The following is a 24,488-nucleotide window of genomic DNA, read 5'->3' as shown; positions in this document are numbered from 1 at the left end:
TATAAAATATAATACTTACTGGGGGACCACACACAAACTGTAAATTAAGACCTTGTGGAAAGGATTCTTATAAATTACCGACATACTTTTCTGCAATCGTCTGTAGGATTCATCCCACAAGAATTTTCTAATATTTTTCTTGATATTATAGTAACATTTTCCTGACATAATCTATTCTTTGAGGTAATGGCGTGATAATTAACTTGTTTCTGATCAATATAACATTGGAGAAACATGTCATGGAAGAAAGGAATACATAACTTTCCCACCAATCTTTTTTCTAAATTTATCGAGGTATAATTTATACGCAGTATACATAATTTATATATATACACAAATACACATGTATAGTTGATATATTGTATAATTTTAAACAGTAGATTGCAAAAATCTTAAGTGCACAGTTAATTAAATTTGTATCTATCTATATAGCACCTAGTTATATATGTAACCACTACCCAGATTAAGATATAGGACATTTGCCCAGAAAGTTCCCTCATGCTTAGTGGTACCCACACCTTCTAGGTAACTGCTATTCTGACTTCTATAAACATAGATTAGTTTTGCTTATTCTTGAACATCATATCAGTGAAATACAGTATTTCTTTATATATCTGGCTTCTTTTAATTTTTTTGTTTTTAATTGTTGTGGATACATAATAGTTATGGGATACATGTGATATTTTGATATAAGTATACAATGTGTAATGATAAAATCAGAGTAATTGGGATATCTATCACCTCAAGTATTTGTCATTTCTTTGTGTTAGGAACATTCCAATTCCACTCTTCTAGTTGTTTTGAAATATGCCATGAATTACTGCTAACTACAGTTGCCCTGTTATACTATTGAACATTAGACCTTATTCCTTCTATTGGTGTTTTTGTGCCCATTAACATCCACTCTTCATCCCAGCCCCTCCACTGCCCTACTCAGCCTGTGGTTAACCAGCATTCTAGTCTTTATCTCCAGATATCCACTTGTCTTTGGCTCCCACATATGACTGAGAACATGTGATATTTGTCTTTTTGTTCCTGACTTATTTCACTTAATATAATATCTTCCAGTTCCATCCATGCTGTTGCAAATGGCAGGATATCATTTTTATGGCTGAGTAATACACCATTGTATATATGTACCACATTTTCTTAATCCATTCATCCATTGATGGACACTTAGGTTGATTCCATATCTTGGCTATTGTGAATAATGCTGCAACAAACATGGGAATGCAGATAGCTCTTCAATATACTGATTTCCTTTATTTTGGAAATATACTCAGCAGTGGGATTGCTGGATTATACAGTAGTTGTATTTTTAGTTTTTTGAGAAACCTTGATACTGTTCTCCATAGTGGCTGTACTAGTTTACTTTCCCACAGAGTACAAGGATTCTCTTTTCTCCACATCCTTGCTATCATTCATTATTGATGTCTGGCTTGTTTTTATGAATGTAAGGTTTTGAAGATTCTTTCATATTTGTGTGTATCCGTACTTCATTTATTTTTAATGCCCCAATAGTATAATATTGGATTTGTTTCCTTTCTCACTGAATTATTTTCAACTTTTAGCTACTATGTATAAAACCAATATGAAGATTTTGTGTATGTGTGTCTTTTTATGGGCATATGAATTCATTTATCTTAGGTGTATAGCTAGAAGGACTGCTGAATCATTTATGTAAATTTAGCTTTAGTGGATACTGCCAAAGTTCTCCAAAGTGGTCAAACATTCACACTTCTCCCATCAATGTATGAAAAAAATGCTCCACCAAAAAGGGTAAGAATATTTAGTTTAGAAAGAATTATACACACATAAATATACACAAATATACAAAAGCACACCTCCCTCTAAGTTTTTGTTTATTTTTTTAAACATTTTTGGTGTGGCTATATTATTTGTTCTTCAATTCAGAAGCAAGTTGAGACAGCAATCCAAAGAAAGCAAATTGAAAGGTCAAAACCTGAGAGGAACATATTTTAAAGTCTTCTCCATAGTGTAGATCAGTGTTTCCTCAAATCTGTCCCACAAAAAAATATTAGTAGCTATTCTATTAAAACCATATCAAATAAGTTTGGAAATGAAACATACTATATATTTTCCATACTATAAATGAACCATCATTTAAATTAGTATATTAGAGGTTCAGGGAAGTCCTATAGTAAAGACATCCACTTAACTTTGTTTAGCTTATTGCTTCATCAACCAATGGGTTTACTTGACCATGTAACTCTATTCTACTCTTTTTTAAGTATGCTTATTAATATCTTTGAGAATAACATATTTGTCTTTCTTCGAATGAATCTTCAGACCAATGTGAAATTCCATTTGATTTAGTGGTCATTCCTAAATTAGTGATATGTTTTCCTTAAAAAATAAAAATTATACCAATCCCTGAGATTTTTAAAGCTCTTGGAAACAGATAAGACGGTGGCAGGGTGATTACTGTGCCTGGCTGTTACATTTATAAAAAACATGGTAACCATACTACCTATCAAGGCCCAGTCAGCAATACCTCTCTTTTACTAACCAGCTATTCTTCAAAGCTCCCAGTAACATATAATTTGACATGATATATTTGCAAGTATACTTTCTGAGTGAATTAGTAGATATGTGATAAAAATACCAATTACTACTTCCCTGGAATCACCTGTAGCAGTATATGATATGAGGAAATGTACAAAGTTATACATAGGATCCTTAAAAGAGCAAAAATAGGGAAAAACCATGGAACAAAAGTGTTAGGGTAACATTCACCCTTCTCCAAAATGAACAAGGTTTCAAAATGGTATGTGTTGCTCACAAGAGAAACTACAGCCTTGTGAAATGATTACTGTATGAGAAGTGAATGAGAAATATAACTATCCCAAGCAAATTTAGTTTCATTGATCCAGTATCCGTTCTGTAAAACAGTTTCATAAATTTTCCTCTTATTCTTCAAAGTAAATTCTACTAAATCTAGTTTAAAATTTCAAAAGTAGATCCAGGGACAAATCCAAGAAAAATAGCCCAATTTAAAAGGAAAATGTGAAACCGATTTCACAACTAAGTGTGAGTCCTCAGACATTTTTTTTGAACATTAACCACAATAAGTCCACTGAAAACAATGAGCACAGACAGTAGCCATCACACTAAAAAGAAAATCACTCACAACGAGGTGCCTTAGATACCTGGCTGGGATTCTCACTTTTTTGAAACGAGACCACAGTTTTGATTTCAAGGCATACAATTTCTTGTAATAATTTTCATTTGGCATTTTTCGCCTGGATTAACAGATCATTCCCAATTCAACCCAAATGCAAATGTAAACTTCACTTACCTGCACAAAACCACATGCTGTGAAGGCCTCAAACAAGGGCAGACTTGGGCGGTCTTCTCTATAGATGGTGAGTTTGTACGTGATCAGGGTCTCACCGTGTGCTGGAGATTCATCCACAACAAATATTGAGATTTTGTTCATTCCTAAGCCCAGAGGGTAGCTGGCAAAGCTAGAAAGAAAGAGGGAGAGAGAAATAGAATATGAATAGGGGAGATTTATTCAGCCCAAACTGATTGACATATCAATATTTACTAAATACCTATTTGAATAAATAACAGGAAAGGTCTGTACAATTTCATAAGAAACCTAAAATATGAAAATAAATAAATATCTCTTTCACAGTACTTTACTATGCCAAGAGTGTTCTTTTAGGGCAAGTTATATCTTCCACAATTAAAGCGAAGGAAACTAATATTTATTAACTACCTGCCAGGGTCACACATTATCTCATTTAATACAATAGGATTGTCCCCATTTTAAATATAGAGACCATGACCTAGAACTGGTAAACACATCATTCAAAGTCACATAGAAGAGTCAGGGTTTGGAACCCGGGTTGTCCTGACTTGAATCCTTTCTTTCTACTAGATGTGGCTCCCGAGGGTTCCAAGTAAATTTCTTTCCCTACAGCATGGAACCATGAGTATCTTCTTTGCTATGGACACAGCACAGAACAAGGTTCTATCTTCTTTTTAAAATTATAAACAAAAGAGTTGCTGACTTTTAAAAGAATCAATAGGCAAAAAAGCCAGTGAGGTTAGGAAAGTTAGTGGCACTGTGTCCACAAATTGTGCACCAATTGGTTTAAGCAATCAATTTTTGAATATTCAAAAACTTGACATCTTCAACAGTGTTAAAACATGAAGACAACAATAACTAAAATTTTTCCTTAATGGATCTTCTCTATATTTCATATCACAAGATCCTTTCTTGTTAAAATATTGTTACAAAGATGAGCTGCAAAGGTTGCAAATCTTTTTTAAAAACAAATGAGAAGGGGAAAGTTCACACCCTGGCAATCTTTCAACTGATCTTATGAATCAACTTTTCTGAACCACTTTCAAACTTTGCATCAAATGTCTACTTCCCAGTATGGTGTCTCAACACAGCCCCAGTCAACATCCTCATACCTTGGCCCTGCCTGCTCGTACAGGCGCACCTTGCACTGACACTTAGGAGTCTCCACTCCAATTGTCACTGTTACCACATCAAATGGGACTTCAGAGTAATAATCTTTGATCTTTGGATGAAAGTCAGGATTTAGTTCCAAATGTGGATGTGTGAAGATCTGCTTGATATGACATGGTGTGTTTTTATCTGTTAAAAAAACAAAAACAATGACAAAGACAACTGTGAATTGGGTAAATATCTTTAAATAATATATGATTAGGTTTTTCTTTTTCTGTTTCCTTTGAACAACTTCAATGATCCCTGCTGACTTTCCAATCAGTACGCTGATCATAGGTGATTTGTGGCTGCAGCTGGCTTTTCAATTCATCAGATTTTGTAGAATTTGCCTCATATAACAGCTGTTGACTTTAGTCAGTGTTACATAGATGGTATTTTCTGCTCAGCCCTTGAAAGTTTAAAGGCACACAAGGTGGGAAAATGTCTCTCCTGTGGATTGATAACATTTTTGTGATATTTACTGTATATATCAAGCAACTATGTAAGTGGGAGTGATGGCTCTGTGGGATGGTGGCAGAAGGGGACCAGCAAGGAATGAGGAAAATTTCTTAATATGGAGTGTCATTGAAATACCACTTGATTGATATAGTATCTTATAGGCAGTGTGGGGCAAAGACTGCAAACTCCAGTATTACACCAAACAGACACAAAAACAAGGGCATCCTGAAACTGCTCCATGCCCAGGCCACCTTACTTGGGAAAGTACCATAAAGTATAAGAAAGAAATACTATACTCTGCTCCATCCTGTCATAGAACCTAGAATATTACTTCATACCATTGATTCTGAGGCATTAAAAAAACTTTCTCTTTGTTAGCCCAATTATTTACAGCTTTATTTCAGTGAGAAAAAAAGAAAAAATAGTTTTATAGGCACATACATCAGCTACTGTTAAGTTATATTCAATGTTAATGTTTAGAATAAACAAATTACCCAAAAGCTTAACAAAGTGTTTTTCAAAGAAATGTCAAGGAGCACTTCATTCCATCAATACTTTCCAATTGTCAACAAAATGCCAACAAAGATAAACATACAAAATTCTATAAAAATCAGTAAAATTAAAGTATCTTGGTGTTGCCTTACATAAAATGTTCAGTGACATTTAACAACATGGCAACAAAAAAGATAACACAGAATTTGCTACAGAAAGCTATAAAACTGAACTTAGAGAAAGGAGATTATTTTATTAACTGTTGTTTTTTCCTCTGCTTTTACATAGCTATAATATTGATTTTCCTAAAATCACATCTGATGATTTGTCTTCCATTCTTTAGTGGTTTCTCATCATTTCCAGAGTCAAGTCCAAGCTCCCAATAAGGCAAACAAGGCATTTCACAATCCCTTCCTTGTCTTGCTCTCCAGCTGCATTGCCCATTTTGCCCAGTCTTTGTGCTTCAACAAGACCAAAATTTTTATTTTTCTTTGATGGACGTGGAGATGCACCACCAAATCCATGACGATGGGTACCACCAACCCATATGGATGCATCATTCTAGTTCTGGGGACTAGGTCTCTGTATAGCTCCCATTATGGACTAAAACAATTAAAATGAAAAAAAAAACCTATATATTTCTGACCTATGCTCTATAGTTTTCTCAGGCTATGGAAGAAAAACAAATTCAGGCATAAATTATGAACAATAATAATACAATAGATATACTGTAATTTTATTTCATAAAAAATCTTAATAAAAAATAAACAACTAGTAATGTTGGTCGAATAACTCATTGAATTGGGTAAACTGTCTGCTTCATTAATTTTACTTGTAATTTGACCTAATGGTCAACCAAAGATAGTATCTGGCTGATAGATGTAGGTGGACTACATCTATAATTTCAACAATCCTAACAGCCCCTGAAATTTTCTTATAATAAAAAAGAAAAAAGAATGAAGGCAGAAATTGTTTTTATTAGAAGTCATTCTGTAAAGGACCACAGTTTTTAATTCAAATTCAACCACTTATTAATAATACATTCTTTTTTCATCAAAGTTTTTTCTCCAGAATTTTCTCTGTTAAAGACCCTGAGGTAAGCACAATAAAAACAAGATATTATTAATCATGAGATTTGATTCAAATGGCTGCAAACCCAACATAACATTAAACGAGCTGGAGTTGAGTTACAGGCTGTGCTTTGGAAACGACCATTGCCCAGGCACAAAGGGAATATAAACAGTCGCACTTTTCTGCTCAGAACTAGCAAAGCGAATAACAAAGAGGAAGATCTTTTTTCAAAATAAAACATAGAAGATGTGCTTTAACTTGATAGAATACATTTTTATAAAGATTCTCTGAGAGTTAATTTCCCTGCAGTTTATACTTTCACTTAATAGTCACGGTTTTCAATGGGGTCTGCCCTCCTTAGAAACTGAAACAGCCCTAGATGACAGGAAATAAATGTGCAATCGTTCTTTTCAGCAAGTGCTTACTTTTGGTTTCATCAGAAAGTCTCCACCTCTGGTGTGAGCACTATCTCCTAAACCCCTGTCTGAAAGCTGATTTAGTTCTGGCATCATCTTCCACTGAAGTATCAGTGTTACCGCCTACAAACACCTGGTGTTTGCTTGGCATCTTTCCCATCCCAGTCTCAACTTGTCTCAGGCCAGCTTACCTGAGATCTACGGAGAACCCAGCACGAGGTACAGTGGAAGCAGGCTGCTTAACCTATTTGGCAAGTATATATGGGAAAGCTGTTTGAAGTTTTGGTCGCTTTTAATGGATTTCTTTTAACCACAGAATTTGATTGCTCTCTTGAGGAATAATCATAACTCATATTGAACATGAGAAGAGCCTAGACTCTTAAAGATAATCCCACCTGTTCTGAGGCATCCTCACATCATTTTTAAATCTTATTTTATACCATAAAAGCAGGAAGATTAATTACTAAAGATCCAGGCAGGACTAATTTTTATCAGCATAAAAACATGAACAAAGTTAAAGTGCCTATCTAACATGTTCACATCATCTACACCATACCACCTGGGAACCGGAAAAAAAAAGTGAGATCATCCAATGCAATCCTTTCATTTTACAAATGAGAAAATAGAAGCCCAAAGAGGTGAAGTTGCTTTCTGGATGTTGCATCTTGCCTTGGGCCTGGCACAGAGTGGACCCTCAACAAGTGTTCATTCTAATTTTGCTCCTAGTTTTCTCACTAGTCCTTTTGCCACCATACTCTAGACAACAGTTTTCCAGGAGAATGGAGTAGCATGTATTTTACTGGGGGTAGGAGATTGGATGGTGAGTGCAGGGAAGGAATGGCATAAGTAATACTTGCTATCTTTGTTCTCTATTAGCAATACTTTATTTAAAATGCCATTTTCTTTAATTGGCTATATATGTTAATTCTATTAAACTATATTATTATAACATCTCAGCCTACCATGACCTTAACAATAGTGATAAAACATCATGAATGAATTAAATTGCATTTTAGATGAAAATTAGATTTTATTAAATTCAAAGACGTCTATTAATAATAAATTAGGCCAGCCACAGTGGCTCATTTCTGTAATCCCAGTACTTTGAGAGGCTGAGGCGGGAGGACCACTTGAGGCCAGGAACTCAAGACCATCCTGGGCAATGTAGCAAGACCTCATTTCTATACAAAATTGCATAAATTGTCCAGATGTAGTAGCTCACGCCTATAGTCCTAGCTACTTGGGAGGATGAGGGAGGAGGATTGCTTGTGCCCGGGAAGTCGAGGTTGCAGTGAGCTATGATGGTGCCACTGCACTCCAGCAAGGACAACAAAGTGAAATCCTATCTCTAACAAATAAATAAATAAACAAATAATATAATAAATTAAACCTATATCTATACTTTTTTCAGCTTTAATGTTTTACTGAAATTGATTTTTTATTTGTGGAAAACTAAATTTTCTAAGTTGATTTTTAGCACCAAATACATACAGCTATATATATACATATACAAACACACACGTATATATATATATTTTTTAAGGTATACATTATCAAGAAAAATCTTGCTATATAGAACTCAATTTTTCTACAATATATTATAGAATATTAAGAAAACTCAGGAGCTTTTCTTTTTCTTTTCTTTTAGAGACAGTGTCTTGCTATGTCACTCAGGCTGGAGTACAGAGATGCAACCATAGCATACTGTAAGCTCCAACTCCTGGACTCAAGTGATCACCCTGCCTTGGCCTCCCAAAGCACTGGACATATAGGTGCATGCCACTGTGCCCGGCCTAAATTCAGGAGCTTTGAACAGGGAATCTGAAGATCTAGCTTTGCAATACAGTTCAGGCACTTAATAACCCTGTGACTTTGGAAAAATCAATTAGACTCTCTAAGATGATATATTTGCGAGACCATCGTAATAATAATGCTGACCACAATGAAGAAAATAATTTTTAAATTTAAAGTTAATACAAACTTAAAAGTACTTACTTTTCTCCTATTATGTCTTGGTTAAAAAATGAATTTAAAAAATTGAAAATTGGCTTAAAAACTCTCAACTGTTAAAAAGAAAATTCTACTCAAGTACTAATCATTACAGCAACAATCTGGTGAGAAAGAAATCACCGCCAGGTAGTGAGACCCCTAAAGATCAGTGTATAAAGCTGATAAGCCAAGCTCTTACATCTGAAAGGCTTCCAAGGCAATGCCCTACAACTCCTAAAACCCTTCAAAGTGGGTTTGGAAGTCATTGTCCTTAAACAAAAAAATGTAATATTTTATGTTCTTATGCCAAAGTGATAGATACTGACTCCATCAGAAATCTAATAACTTCTAAAATTTACTTTAACAATTATCAGCCTAAGATACCCACATATAATAAAATGATGGATTTTTTTTCAAAGTAAGGCTGTTCCCTAATTGTTTATTATGCTGCTACAACACTTTAATCTCAACTCACCATCACTGCAATGTATTTCTTTATTTTCATTTTTAATTTGTGGAACTGCAGCTAAAAAAAAAAGAAATGTAAATTTAAAATAAAAACCATTAATCAAAATGTTAAAATATACATTTAGCTATTAGATAACTTAATAAAACATGTTTTTTATTTAACTTTTATTATACTAGTGAACACTTCTAAGTAAAACTGTAAACTACAATAAAATGTTATTTTATTCAAAGCTCAGAAGAATTATTATTTCAAATAGAAAAATATTAAGAGAGAAAATGAATGGTCTAAATGCCATTTATTGCCTGAAGTTGATCAGCCAAGGTTCCTTATAGTTTCTATATCCTATGACTATAATTTCCCAAATCATTAGAATTATAAAAGTGCCACCCAGTTTGTTCCAGTAGTATTTACTCTATATTTTTTAATTCAACCAAATATTTATTTTAAAAACTGCTTAATACATATTTATGAAACAAATGAATAAAACACTCAGGGTGCTTAAATCATTCATTTATAGAGGAAAAAACTGGTGGGCAAAAGAAAGGCAGTTTCTCTCAGCTCTTCACTGCACCTACTGATTCATTCTATTGAACCAGTGATTCTCAAATTCTGGCCTCAGAATCATCTGAAGGGCTTGTTAAAAGACAAATTGCTGGGTCTCATCACCAAAGATTCTGATTGAGTAGCTCTGAATTGCTAGGTTTCCCAGGTGATTCTGGGGAGAGGGGGACACACATTGAAAACCACTGTATTGGGCTAAATCCTGTTTCACAATAGAACAACTTTGAACTAAAAAAAAAATATTATAGACATATAGGTGGGTACTTCTTTTCATTTTTTTCTTTTTAAAATTAGAAGTATTTTTTTTTTCTTGTAACAAAAAGCTCAGATGTTCTTTGGAATGAAAAAATGAGAAAATAGAGATAAGCCAAAGGGGAAAAATATAAATCACCTTTAATTTTTCCTGAGCTTCACGGTGAGGTAGCCAATTGTTAGGTTTAACAATAGATCATAAACAATTTTCATGTCATAAATATTCTTTCACAACAGAAGAATGGATTTATAACATTTTATTTGATGACTCTAGCTTAATTTGTGTGTCCAGTCCACTCTTATTGCAAGTAATGAACTCTATTTTTTTAATTTGTTGATAATTTATGTAATTAAATTTTGTATATATTATTTCCTTAAAATGAACATTTAGAAGTAAAATTTCTGATCTATAAAAATAACTTTTAAAGCTTTTCTTATATTTTAAATGGCCCCTTAATAGAGGTTGTTCTAATTTATACATCCACCAGCACTATGAGAATACTTATTTCCCTACACTCTCTCCAACTCTACTATCTTTTTTAAAGTTTTATTTTAATTGACACATAATTCTGGGGTATAATGTGAAATATTTTGATACATGTATACACTGTGTAATGATTAAATGTGGCTAATTAGCATACCTATCACTTCAAACATTTATCATTTCTTTGTGATGAGATCATTCAAAATCCTCTCTTCCAGCTATTTAAACATATATATTGGTTAACGATAGTCATCCCACTTTTTAATAGAACAACAGAATTTTTTCTTCTACCTAACTATAACCAATCTCTGGCCACCTCCTTCCCTTCCTACCCTCCCTGGCCTCTAATAACTACTATTCTACTCTCTATGAGAGCATAAAACTGGTAACCCCTCTCTATTTCTGTGAGATCAACTTTTTTCGATCCCACATGAGTCAGATTATGGGGTTTTTTATCTTTTTGTGTCTGGCTTATTTCACTTAACATTCTCCAGGACTATCTATGTCACAAATAACAAACAACAGGATTTCTTTCTCTTTTGTGGCTGAATAGTATTCCATTGTGTATATATACCCCCATTTTCTTTATCCATTTATTCACTGATGAACACTTAGTTTGATTCTATATCTTGGCTATTGCGTGTAGTGCTGTAGTTAACATCAGAGTACAAATATCTCTTCAACATACGGAGTTCATTTCCTTTGGATAGATATTCAGTAGTAGGATTGCTGGATTCCCTCTCTATTATTTTAAGAAAATCCTTTCCAAATTTAAGGGAAAATAGCATTTCCTCATTTAATTTTCATTTTTGACTGCTAACGAAGCTAAATATTTTTGCGTTTTTTGCCAGGAAATACTTATTTTTATGTTGAAATAAGTGGGAATATCTATATTTTTACCTTTTTTATTTTCTATTGCATCAAATGGCACTTGTGGTTTTTCAATGTTCTTCTCTTCTGTGAAAGAATTCCTGCAAATGCAATGCCAAACAACTCTGGATTAGTGAAATGAACAAAACGCGTGGAAATTACATCTAACACACTATCTTTTCTTCTGTATGGGCACAGTTACTTTGATGAACACAAAAAAACGCTTTCTGCATTTCAATCCTCAAAACTGGCAATCTACCCTCAAAGGAAGTAGGTGGAAATCTCATCATCCCTAATCAGTAGAAGCATATTTGAAGAAAACCAGGGTAAATAGTCCCTCTCAGTCCAAATCTGAGGAATCTCAGATAGCTTGGGTCCAATAGAAGTGATTCAAGAATACTCATTCTTATTGGAAATCTGTTTGGCTATAGTTATACTGTTTTGGAGCAAAAAATCTTGGAATCACCGAGGCACAGCCTGAGAAGAACATACATTTAATTGAAGAAATATAAGTATACCATGCAGAAAATGACCTATGCCTTGCCAAGTCTTCTACCCTTAAACTCTAATTAACAGTAGTGAATAGTAAGGGTTAGTTAAATTCTGGTGTGTTCACCTAATTTTCTCTGTTGTATAACTAACTAAATACTTGGCCAGATTGCCCTTTAAATCCTCAAATTTGGGACCAAAATAATTTAAATTGCAGACGGAAAAATTGCTGGTCCTGATGATAAAGAACAGCAGGCAGGATCGTCCGCAGGCCCCGACAAGACTTTCCTGTGCTGGTGCAAATCTCCATTTCTACCCCAGCACAATGGAGATAACAATGTTTACCTTACTTCACAGGGATGCTATGAGAGTTAAATACAATTTTCTTTGTTAAATAACATTTTAGAAATATGTATTGTCCCAGATATTGTGCTGGGTACTGTAATGGAGAAGAGATGAATAAGACATATTCAGCTCCAAATATAAACATCAGCTAGGAAATTTAAAAGCATCAAGGAATTAAAATTATTGCTAATGTTGGAAGTCATGATAATATTTTGCAGTTTTATTTTAAAAACTGTTTATTCCAGGTGACTTTTACAAAAGTTACAGAAACTGAAGTTTGGAAAGGTTACTATCTTAATGGAATGAGACACTTTGTATGTAAAGGCATCTTGCAGTGATTTTCTGCATAATTTTGTGAATACATTGTTTCAAATCCATGTGGATTTTCATTGAAAGCATTTCCTTAGAGCAATGTACAATGCAACTGTATTTCTAGGAAGGTAAAATTAGCACATGGTGCACCATGTTGATTTTAAGATTTTCATTCTGTTCAGATTTACACTAATTCTGTTGAGATCTCTGGATTTTGAGCCTCAGGACAAACATGTAACTATTACCGAGTATTGTCATGCTTTCCTGACTTTCTCACTTCATTGCTACAAGACAATGATCTTTCCTTAAAAGGAAAGATGAAGTCATTGAACACAGGTAATGTACATCCATAAAGTTGACATTTTCTATAGAAAAAAACTGTGGTAACCATTGAGAAGATAAGGACAATGATGGCCTCCCTGTCTGCGTGATGTACTGGATCATCAATGAGCCCTGGACCAAAGCACTTGGCCATGGATGAGAAGGCTAGGGTCCTAATTCCAACTCTATTTCTATTAGCTTTGTAACCCCAGCAAACAACCCATCTTATTAGCACTTCATTTTCTCATCTGGAACAGGTATATAACATGCATCCTCATTGCAATATGGCATGAATGATAATTAAATATATACACATTCACTGGTAACCTTGAAGATAATTAGATTTGGGAATTTTTTTCTTGAATGCAAATGAAATTAGCAATATACTAATTGCTTGTTGACAAACATAGTAAGGTTTACTTGTCTCACTATTAACTTAAATATTTCAAACTTGTCTTGCTTTTCCCATTAAAACAAAAAACAACAACAACAAAAAAAACATTACCCCCACTATAGAAGCTAAAATGATTATTGAATAGAAACATGGAAAGAAAAGTATACTGATATTTACCATCTACCTGTGCTACAGCATATCAGATGCTATGTAGCAAATGAAAGTTATTTTATGTAATCATACTGAAATATACATAGTTCATAGTATAATGTATATTTTGCAGATAAGAAAACTGAGTCTCAGAGGGGTTCAAACCTGTCTTCATAAATTCTAAAGTTGGGATTTTTGAATATAGTCTCTGTGATTCAAAAAAGTCCTTACCCTTTCCAACTATACTCAACACTGACCATTAGTAAATTTTCTTATTGGAAGAGAATTCAATCTTCTAAATTTAAGATCAGAACACTGCTTAACCTTACAACATACATGGCGCTTGAGAAAAATTTGCTTGGGAACAAACTTTCCAAAGTTTGAGTATCTTCAGGGAACTTCCTCAAAGTTAAAAAAAAAAAAACTTTGAAATAGCTTCCTGTGGAAATCAAGTCTGTTTTTCACCCATCTATAATAAATGAGACAGTCTTAGATTATTTGAGTGCATGTAAAGTACAAAGTGTCTCTGAAGTATGTTATTTAAAACCTAATTTTCAAACACATAAACAAAACCTTCTGCTGGGCCTACTACTTCCAGGTATTGAGGAAATAAAACCAGCTTCTTAAAGCCATGGCAAATAAAGTGAATTCTGATCCCGGGAGATGTCCTAAGAATTCTTCAAATATATGATTATTCAAATTTTTGAACTGTAAAAATAAAGTTTTTATAGAACTGTTTTCACTATAATCCTGAGCAGAAAGAAGTGAAATGTAAGTCAATAGAGCTGAAGCCATGGCCTAGGGTGACTGCAAAAGACTTAAATGATTATGGCAGGGCCATTTAGTCTTTCATCTCCCTAGGAGGTTTAGGTTTATTTCTGTTTTGCTGCCAGTAGAAAAGTCAAATGCTCCCGTAATTCCATCCATATAAAAGAGAAGCAGAAAAAACCTTAGGTGTTGCCCCTTTTCCCTAACTAGTGGAGGTAAAATTTTATCTGTCTCAGTTCTCTCTTATTCCCTAATTACTACCTCTCATTAGAATGGAAGTGAAGGTGGGAAATTTTATCTTATCCAAATATTTTCCTCTGAGATTCTACCTTCTAAAAAAAGAAAAACCCCAAAGTTCTACCTTCTGAAACCAAAATAGGAATCAATTGTGACAAAGACAGAACATATGTATATACATTCAATGGGTTTTGCTCAGAAAAAAGTCACACCTCAAAAACTTTCTAAATAAATAATTTTACTGTCTCAAGCTGCCACTCTGACTGATGGTTCATAAAACACATCTCACCTAATTACTTCTGTCTGATACCCTCACAATTCAAGAATATATATCACAGAAGAAAACTAGATTGAAACTTTCAATTCTAAACATTATAGTGGAGTCAAGTCATGTTGGTTTAAAAAACTGTTGGATACATTTTTATTAAAGTGTTTGAAGACCACTAGAATCATTATGGTTTCAATGTTTAAAGACATTTATTTTCCTGAGCATGGAAATTTGGACACACTTTTTTGTTGTTGCTGCTTGCTTTAACATAGGCAAAGCCTTTTGAAATCAATCTGTAAACTAGAGATTTTTTGGATTGTACAATTCAAATTTGTGGCTATCTTACCATTCCAGTGGAAGTGGCTGTGTCTTTTTATTCATGAACTGAAATTGTTCAAATACTTTTAAAAGAGACCAGTATTGGGTCAGGACTGAGCCAGGATTTCCCACAGGATTTGCCACATCATAAAATTCATGCATCAGTGACTGAATCCCAGGAGTAGTAGATGGGAAGAGCTGAGAACACAAAATATCAGCATAAGTTATGGAAAACAAATTATAATGTAGTATTACTATGAACAGCCTTATACTTAGTCATTTATTTAAAAAATCAGATATTTGTTAAAAATCCATTGGTCAGTACCATAAATTAGTTTTCTGTGAAGTTGTTGATGTAAATGCCACTTTTTATAAGAAACTAATTTTGTTGATTATCATATTTCCAAATAGGGTGAGTTTTTTTTCTTTTCATTGAATATAAGCAGATTTCTCTTTCCTGTTACAGATACCAGAAGACACCTGAATAACAGAGTTAGGCAGCAGGAAGAATGAGAGAGCCTCTTGGGTTACAAATGAATTATGTCAGAGTGAGAAATATTAATCTTCCCCTCCTTCCCCCGCAAATAAAAATCTGTGGTTATCTCCTTTCTACTGTGAGAACCAGGAAACTGGAATTTTCTCTTTCTCTTGCAAAATAATTATTTAGTTCTTCCTCAAGTTATGGTGAGAAATGTTCTCCATATTAACAGTATCTAAAGTTATAAATTCTTGAAGAACGAGGCCAGATCCCTTTTATTATCTTTTTATAGTATTAAGTCAAACTGTCGTGAATGTAATACTTATACATTTAAAATAGTTAAAATGATATTGTGCCAACTCAATTATCTTTGGGGAAATTAGCTTACTGTGAATCCTCCAAAATTTGGGACCAAATTACAAAAAGGAGTACCAAACACTCCTTAATTAACTTAGTAAGTTGATTAAACTCATACAAGTAGTGTACGTATGTATATACATATATATATATACACATATACTTTTTACAAGTAAGATTAAAAACTTGAGTGAAACATCAGGGTAATAAGAAATGATTTATGATTAAGAATGCTATTTCAAGAAGATATTTCATATAAACAAATCTTAGGTGGAAAAATACCAATCATTTTAGTCTATATAAGTATCAGAACTGGAAAGAAAACAAGTATTAAACATGCATTTCACATTTAATAAATTATCCTTTGATACTAACCAAGAAATTAACAAAATACATGGAAGATAAAATGAATGCCTTTTTTAAAAGATATAAGCCAGTAAAAGTTATAATTATTTACATTTTCTTTCTTTGAAGTTTGATAAAGAGTTATAAGAAATTAAGGTTTAGGCAGTCTTCTAAAATATTATTTTCAACTCTATATGATTTTACAAAAACAAAAAGGGTATAATAAGCAGAAATAACAAGGGTATAATAAGCAGAAATAACTTTTGGTTGCGTGTAAATGTTCTGAAGCTAAAAGTAAAACTTCTTCAGAAAAATGTTGGCATTTTCCCCTTGAGAACTGTCAAATTCTGGCAGCTATGCTAATCCCATATTCTTTTACCTTTAATAAGTCACATATTGTTTGCAAACTCTTAAAGTAATGCATATAAATCTTGCTCATTTTGCTACTTAGATCTCTGAAAAGAGCAAAGTAGCTTATAAAGATTTCTGTTTCTGAAAGAAATACTTAATCTAGTTTGATGTCAAAATCAGGTAGCTTACGGTGATCTACTCTAATCCCAGTCACCAAGAAAGAATCAAATGTCACTTTTGCTTTACCAGTTGGAATTGTCCCAGACTTCCAAGTTCCTTTATGAAAGTCATAATTGAGTTAATTTCTTCTAAGGATAGACACTGATTTAGTTCCTTTTGATAGTTTTCACCCTGTATTGGTAGGGGGAAAGAACTTAAGCAATTGTTAAAAAGTCAAACCATGTTCAACCCAATTACCTCCCATTTCATAAACCAATCAAATTTTGAGTTCTATAAACAACTGAGCTAATTAATGTTAAATAATACATAGCAACTTCAACTTGTCACAGTGGTGTCTGAATATAAGAAAACTTCATATTTGACAGGGAGGACCTGGATAAAATAGCTCAATGATGCTTTGGTAGTGAGGTTGGGGAGATGCTAACGTGTTATAAAAATCAATCTATGTTATTTTGAAGCACTCTGCTCTATTCATTGGCATTTGCCCAAATGTGACAATAGATATGAATGCTTAAAAAAAATAGTATTATAATTCAAGTCCTCTGACGTCAATCTGGAGCACTCACTGCTATTCTAGACTGCCTCCAAAGAGTTCTAACATTTCTTTTAAAGTATACTATAATACATGTAACGAACCTGCACATGTACCCTCTGAACTTATAAGATGAAAGAAAAAAATTAAAAAATAAAAAAGTATTCTGTAGCATACAATACATATTATTCATAATATCCACAAACATTTCGTAATCCCAGCACTTTGGGAGGCTGAGGCAGGCAGATCACAAGGTCAGGAGTTCAAGACCAGCCTGGCCAACATGATGAAACCCCGTTTCTACTAAAAATACAAAAATTATCTGGGTGTGGTGGTGCATGCCTGTAGTTCCAGCTACTTGGGAGGCTGAGGCAAGAGAATCTCTTGAACCCAGGAGGCGGAGGTTGCAGTGAGCCAAGATCGTGCCACTGCACTCCTGCCTGGGTGACAGAGCGAGACTCTGTCTCACAAAAAAAAAAAAAAGAAAAACAAAAAGAAAAAATAAGAAATTATGAACACTATACTCAATTTTCAACCCATAATTTTATCATAATCAGTCACTTACATACTTAGTTGACATAAAAATAATCTTAGTCCAGAGGTCAGAAAAAAATTAAGAAGTGTGATATAATAGATACCAATTAATTTGAAGTGAATTATCAAGTTGCTGAATTGCACAATAAAGAGAATGACACCTTCTAAGGAATGACTTGAAAAAAAATTTATCAGTACACAAATGTGCACTTACCTTAAAAACATCTGATCTATAAAGTCTCTGAAATATCTCAGAAAATATGGAAAGTGATGATTCATTAGGGAAGAGAAAATTGAAAGTGTCATTTAAAAGGAATTCTTCTGTATTTTGGTCCTCAAAATCCATGTTATTATAATCTTGAAAATTTAAATGCTCGTGTACCTTTGAAAGAACAAAAACACAGCAAATATTTTTCATCGATTTACTTTTAAGACAATGGAATTACTTCTAAGACATGATTTATTTCCTGTTGGATTATAGATCAGAACTGACATCTAGTGGTCTTTTTGGAAGTCAACAGTTTTATAAATGTGAGTAATGTTTTTTTAAAGATACAATTTAAAGACACAATTATTTAATGTACAGTATAAGAAAATTAACTAATATAAAGTCACATTAGTTTATCTCAATACCCTTTATAGCTGAAGAATATGCTTTCATGGAAGATAATACATAACATTTCTTTCTGAACAACAGATTTTAAAAAGCATAATACAAATTATTAGGTATGCATGCAAAATAATGAAAAAATGAGTATTTTAAAGTGTCAATTAATAAAATTTTAAATTTTTATGGAGAAATCTTGGAATTATTTAACCAAATGTCTGAGCCATCTATAATGTAATTGGTTTACCGGAATAATAGTTTGAGGACATAGAAATGTTATACGAAGCTATATTCTACTTATATATAATTTTATCTTCCCCTTCTTCCTTTTTTCCCATCCTGTATTCCAAGGTAGAACTTTCTATAAACTAATTTAATAAATTATTTTTTATCTTTTTGCCTCTAAGAGCTATGTTAGAGGAAAAAAAATATGTTGGGGGAGATAATATGAATGAGTGTATTTAATTTGAGAGGAAGGAAAAGAATCAAAATGGGCAAAAACACTTCACTCTACACATATCTATATCAGAAAAAAAATTTCAAAAATTCCCATGGTTTTTTTAAACTAACTATAAACCAATTTTAAACTAAATATCTATATGTAAAAAATAAAAGTTATCTTTTTATAACCTCATGTAAATACGCCAGATAATCTGTTACTTTCTATTATCCACACATCCTCTTTTTTCCTTTAATGCATACTTGACTTCATACCACATTTATTTCACAAATAGTACTTGAACCATAGAAAAATTCATGTTTATTTTACAGAGACACATAGGCAGGATTGGACTCATAGTTTCTCCACATACTAGTTAATTCTCTGAACCACAGTGAATATAAGCCTACATTACTTTTGCAAATTGCTATTTATTGATTGGTTACTATGAATGAAAACAACAACAACAACACACACACACTGATCTTTCACCACAAGGTAGAAGCTCACATGAGGCCTTTGGCATACTGACCTGGAGCACTACAGGGTACATGAAACTGCCATAACCAATATCAAAAGTTAGAAGTTGAAAGCAGAATCTGCATCTAACATGAAAACACAAGGTACCATAAAAGTAAAGACTCATGCACATGTATGTTTATTACTGCACTATTTATAACAGCAAAACTTGGAACCAACCCAAATGCCCATCAATGATAGACTGGATAAAGAAAATGTGGCACATACACACCATGGAATACTATGCAGCCATAAAAAAGAATGAGTTCAAGTACTTTGCAGGGACATAGATGAAGCTGGAAACCATCATTCTCAGCAAACTAACCCAGGAACAGAAAACCAAACACTGCATGTTCTCACTCATAAATGGTAATTGAACAATGAGAACACATGGACACAGGGAGGGGAACATCACACACCGGGGACTGTTGGGGGGTGGGGGGCAAGGGGAGAGAAAGCATTAGGACAAATACCTAATGCATGCAGGGCTTAAAACCTAGATGATAGATTGATAGGTGCAGCAAACCACCATGGCATATGTATACATATGTGACAAACCTGCACATTCTGCACATGTATCCCAGAACTTAAAGTAAAATAATAATAATAAAAACTATATTCTCTTGCTACATTTACTCTTATTTGGTGTCATATTAATAATCACTATTGTTAATTTTCAATATGTCTACTAATTAAAAAGAGCAGTGGCTTGGATAATGTAAAATTACATGTGATAAATTTTTGTATTTGGATTCTGTTTTATTTCTTACAGAAAATAAAAATATACCTAAATATTCATAACACATTAAACTAAGCAATAAAGTTAATCCATGGAAACCTAAATACGAAGAAGAAAACTCTCCTACTCCTACATGCTAGGTACTTATTCACATATAAATTATGATAAGGTTTAAATTGATGTGCTTCCCCCACTTTTTGACATACTAGATTTAACATTTCCTTAGAACAAAGGCAATAAAAGTTATATTCAAGTAAACAGATATGGGAATAGGAGTTACTGATTTTTCTTAATAAAGTTCTTCATTTTCTCCTCTGCATTATGAAATCAGTGGGATATTTGAGAATGAAATTTATTATGTATAAGTAAAATTATACCTAGTCAATGCCAAGTATCTATGATAGAAATAGTTGCACTTGAAAAGGGGGCTGCAATTAAAAGATTAACTTTGAAAATGTGTACTTTACTTCTTGTTACCACTATTTAGATACTACTGAGTCTGTCACATGTTCTAAAGTTTTAGGATCTATAAATATGGCCACATATGTTTAGATCATATTTGTATATTGACATAAAATTTTCCAAGTACCACCTACTTATGATAATTAAGGTACATTTCCACCACCAATTTTTAAAAGATAGGTTTCTTTCTCTCTTTTCTTTTCTTTTTTTTAAATTAAAATTTGTTTTTTACCTATGGAAGGTCTTTGGTCCCAGAGTAGATGTTTCACTGAATACTTCAGCCGCTAGCAGGAGTTTGCCAATTGCTTCCTTCATAATATCAAAAGCCTGCTGAGGTGAACTGGCTCTCAGGAATGTCTCAAAAAATGTTTGCAGCTGTGAACAAAGTAAAGGATTCACGTGTTAAAACAATAGCCTCAGTTTGTCTATCATTTTCAAGGTGACCAATTTGAAGGACTGCTCTAGGTTATTTCTACTTGTCACACCCAAACCCCACCCCCACCTAATCAGTAAGTTTGGTAATCTCAGATACAGGTATATTGAAAGAGAAAGGTTTAAATATCTTGTAATTTAAATTTCTTTAGAAATGCTTAGTCCATTTTATTTTCCTCATTTCACAGCATCTAATCATGGAAAATGCAAGTCTTGTCATCAGAACTCCAAAGTTTCATTTGTAACTCTACTAACTAGGTAAGCTGGGCTTGCCTCCCACTGCTCCGAATCTTTGTGTCCTTCTCTTTACATTGGGATTAATATCTACCAACAAGAGAGATGTGAAGCCAAATTAGAAGAAAACGTATTTGAAAGTCATGTTAAAGTATGAAATTCAAATGTTAGTTTTTTATTATTATCAATTTTGGGGGCATATTAGAACAAAAATAAATATATCAAAGTTGTTTCTTCCTCATGCCATTGTTCTGTGCAAGATCTAGACAACCAGAAAAGACTCTGAGAGAATCCCAGTGTCCTGTCAATGTTTTAATTCTTAATTATTTCATGTGATAGGGCAGTATTACAAAAAAGGGGAAATGAAGCTCAATTGTGTCATCTTAAAAACACAATTGTTAGTATCACAAATAGCTGTTTTTATTTGCTTAAATATTAAAATAATAAAAACAAAACTACCTCTTGAGGATGCTTCATATCAAAGTTCAAGTGAATATTTTTTAAAAATATAAAACAAATCTCATATTGATTCATAAACTTTCTCTGGATAAACATACTCTTTTAAAGATGAAGAACAAAAAATATTTTTTGAAAAAACATGCAGCAGGTATTCTATTAATGTTTTTTGGAAAAACAGACTAAATCTATCCAGACTACACAGGATTGCAAAGTGAAAAACTTTTGTTGCTATGATAAAGAAGGACAAATATTGGCCTGGATTGCCTGTGGAAAAATGGTAAATGTGTATTCTCAATGCACAAGCAAAATTCCCCCAAGATAAACAAATACTGGCTTCATAAACTTTCCAGTTGAAAACAGAAACCTAATAAGATTACACATAGAGACCCTAAGAATGCGTCATTAGTATTTGGCAATTGGGATGTTTTTCCATTTTACTAAGGAAAATAAATGTAATAATTGTATGATTGAAAGAAAACAAATTATTGCTAACACTAAAAATGTTAACACCCTTGATTCAAAGCAGAGTAACACTATGTTTTTCCAAGTAAAAGTAACTCATCATATTTCATTCCTTTCACCATATTATGTAGAAAGGTTTATGTGTGACATTGTTGCATTTTTCTATTTCAATGTTACCTGAATATCACAGAGGTTAAGGTTAATAATATATGAAAGTTGGAAATGTCTATGTAGCATATGAGATAAATAAGATAAATTATAAGATTATATCTCCATGAGGAAGAATAATTAGCAAATTAATGTCTTAGGGTTGTACTTATTTCTCTAAAATGAAAATGATTATTTCTTAATTTCTTAATGTAACAGTGAGCATTTAAATATGGGATGCCATTCAATTCAACTTTTAGAGAACTGTAGCCTTTAGAAAGCCCTGTGTTCTGTGCTTTGGGAGACAAGTTGCATAGTACATAGGTATTATCTCTATAGACTCTAGAGGTAAAAAGGTCCAGGTTCAATTTTGGTTTTGTGCCAAAGTTGTGAGACTTTGTGGGATTAATAGCAGTGCCTACTTTATAGAGGTATTGCTGAGATTAAATGAGAGAATGTACATAACGAATTTCACCACCCATCACATCCGTATTCAGTACATGTCAGCTCCTTTTATTTTTTATTAATTAAAACAAGACAGCCGGGCATGGTGGTTCAAGCCTATAATCCCAGCACTTTGGGAGGCAGAGGCGGGTGGATCACCTGAAATCAGGAGTTCGAGACCAGCCTGGCCAACATGGTGAAACCTCATCTCTACTGAAAATATGAAAATTAGCCGGGAATGGTGGCACACACCTGTAATCCCAGCTACTTGGGAGGCTGAGGCAGGAGAATCACTTGAACCAGGGAGGCAGATGCTGTAGTGAGCCAAGATCACAGCAATGCACGGCAGCCTGGGTGACAGAGCGAGACTCCGTCTCAAAAAAAAAAAAAAAAAAAAAAAATACAGATAAGTGTGATTCCTTCTTTTTAATTCATTCAGTATAGTGGCAAGGAAACTACATATGCTAGAAATGAAAGTAGAATCATGCAAGTGCTTAATATGAATTTTTTAAAAACCATAAACTTTCAAAGTCTCCCAAAGAAGGCACAACTTTTATCAGTTCTTGTAACTAACTCACTTAGACTAACTAAGTGAACTAAGTGAGTGTCCGGTTACATTGCAATTTGTTACTCTAATTGTATTTCCTTGGTCAAATTACATGAGTTCTGAGAGTCTCAGTGCAGAATGACAGAACTATGCTCAATGATCTCATGAGACAATGACAAATCTGAAATTATTTGATGTTAATTCCATTCAAATGCCACCAGAACCTGAACAATTTCACCCATGCACTTTCTTAACTCACAAATACCTGAAGGAGCACCTTCACCTTTGCTGCTAATTTAAAACAGTCAAGCCATGAACTCAAATATTAAGGAGACTTCTTTCTCTCCATATCAACACTTCCAATTAATGTTTTTGAATTAAATAAATGTGAGAATATAAGTTCGCAAGGAAATCGGTACATTGGCCATAAAATAAATATGAATAAAAGAACATCTTGTAACTTTTAACATGACAGGAAACTATTTTATAAACTATAAATTTTCTTCCTTCAGTGTAAATTTTAGGGCAAAATAAATTATATAGAAAATGACTTTGTAAGATCATGGTTGTAAAACCAGTCAGCTAACGCACCATCATTTGTTTGTACCTGTGTAAAATTCAAGCAATAACTATTAAGGTATTTACATTTTTACAGCATTGATCCATTCAAGCAACTTATTCAGATACAAGTGGATGGACTAAAATTTTCAATTAATTAAAAATGGAAGGACAAGAGCAACAGAATGCACTTAAAGGTATATAGAAAAACTTTGATCATGTCTGATATCTTTTCCAAGGTATCCTTGTTACCTACTTCATTCCACCACATATTTTACAACTCCTCCCATGTTATGTTCTGGGTTCCGCCTCATTATTTCTCTCCATCCTCCCATAAGACCTTGCTTGGGTGAATTGATCTCAATGTCAACACATGTCGCTTGTTCCGTGTTAAACTTGCCAACCTTCTTGTCTGCTCTTTCTGCTAGACTGTGAGTTGTTTTTTTTGTTTTGTTTTGTTTTGTTTTAGGTCAGGAACTGTCCCATTTTATCTTCTGGATTCCAGTGCCTA

At 33.3% G+C, this 24,488-nt stretch overlaps 1 protein-coding gene across 4 annotated transcripts in view; it reads right to left on the bottom strand.

The window, feature by feature from the left end:
* Window positions 1-24,488, bottom strand: part of CPED1 (cadherin like and PC-esterase domain containing 1) — a 315,286-nt gene that overhangs the window by 156,245 nt on the left and 134,553 nt on the right. For all 4 annotated transcript variants that reach the window (XM_054495963.2, XM_063667799.1, XM_063667800.1 and 1 more), the window contains 9 exons: window positions 20,927-21,069; window positions 19,507-19,579; window positions 18,143-18,310; window positions 16,929-17,033; window positions 15,180-15,349; window positions 11,580-11,650; window positions 9,389-9,439; window positions 4,450-4,636; window positions 3,320-3,488 (listed from right to left, as the gene is read on the bottom strand). In XM_054495963.2, the coding sequence (XP_054351938.1) occupies window positions 3,320-3,488; window positions 4,450-4,636; window positions 9,389-9,439; window positions 11,580-11,650; window positions 15,180-15,349; window positions 16,929-17,033; window positions 18,143-18,310; window positions 19,507-19,579; window positions 20,927-21,069 (1,137 nt within the window). The remainder of the gene's footprint in view (window positions 1-3,319; window positions 3,489-4,449; window positions 4,637-9,388; window positions 9,440-11,579; window positions 11,651-15,179; window positions 15,350-16,928; window positions 17,034-18,142; window positions 18,311-19,506; window positions 19,580-20,926; window positions 21,070-24,488) is intronic.

Source organism: Pongo pygmaeus, chromosome 6 (assembly GCF_028885625.2).
Source record: "Pongo pygmaeus isolate AG05252 chromosome 6, NHGRI_mPonPyg2-v2.0_pri, whole genome shotgun sequence".
Taxonomy (NCBI): domain Eukaryota; kingdom Metazoa; phylum Chordata; class Mammalia; order Primates; family Hominidae; genus Pongo; species Pongo pygmaeus.
The sequence above is the reverse complement of the archived record's forward strand: the minus strand, read 5'-3'. Positions and strand labels throughout refer to the sequence as shown.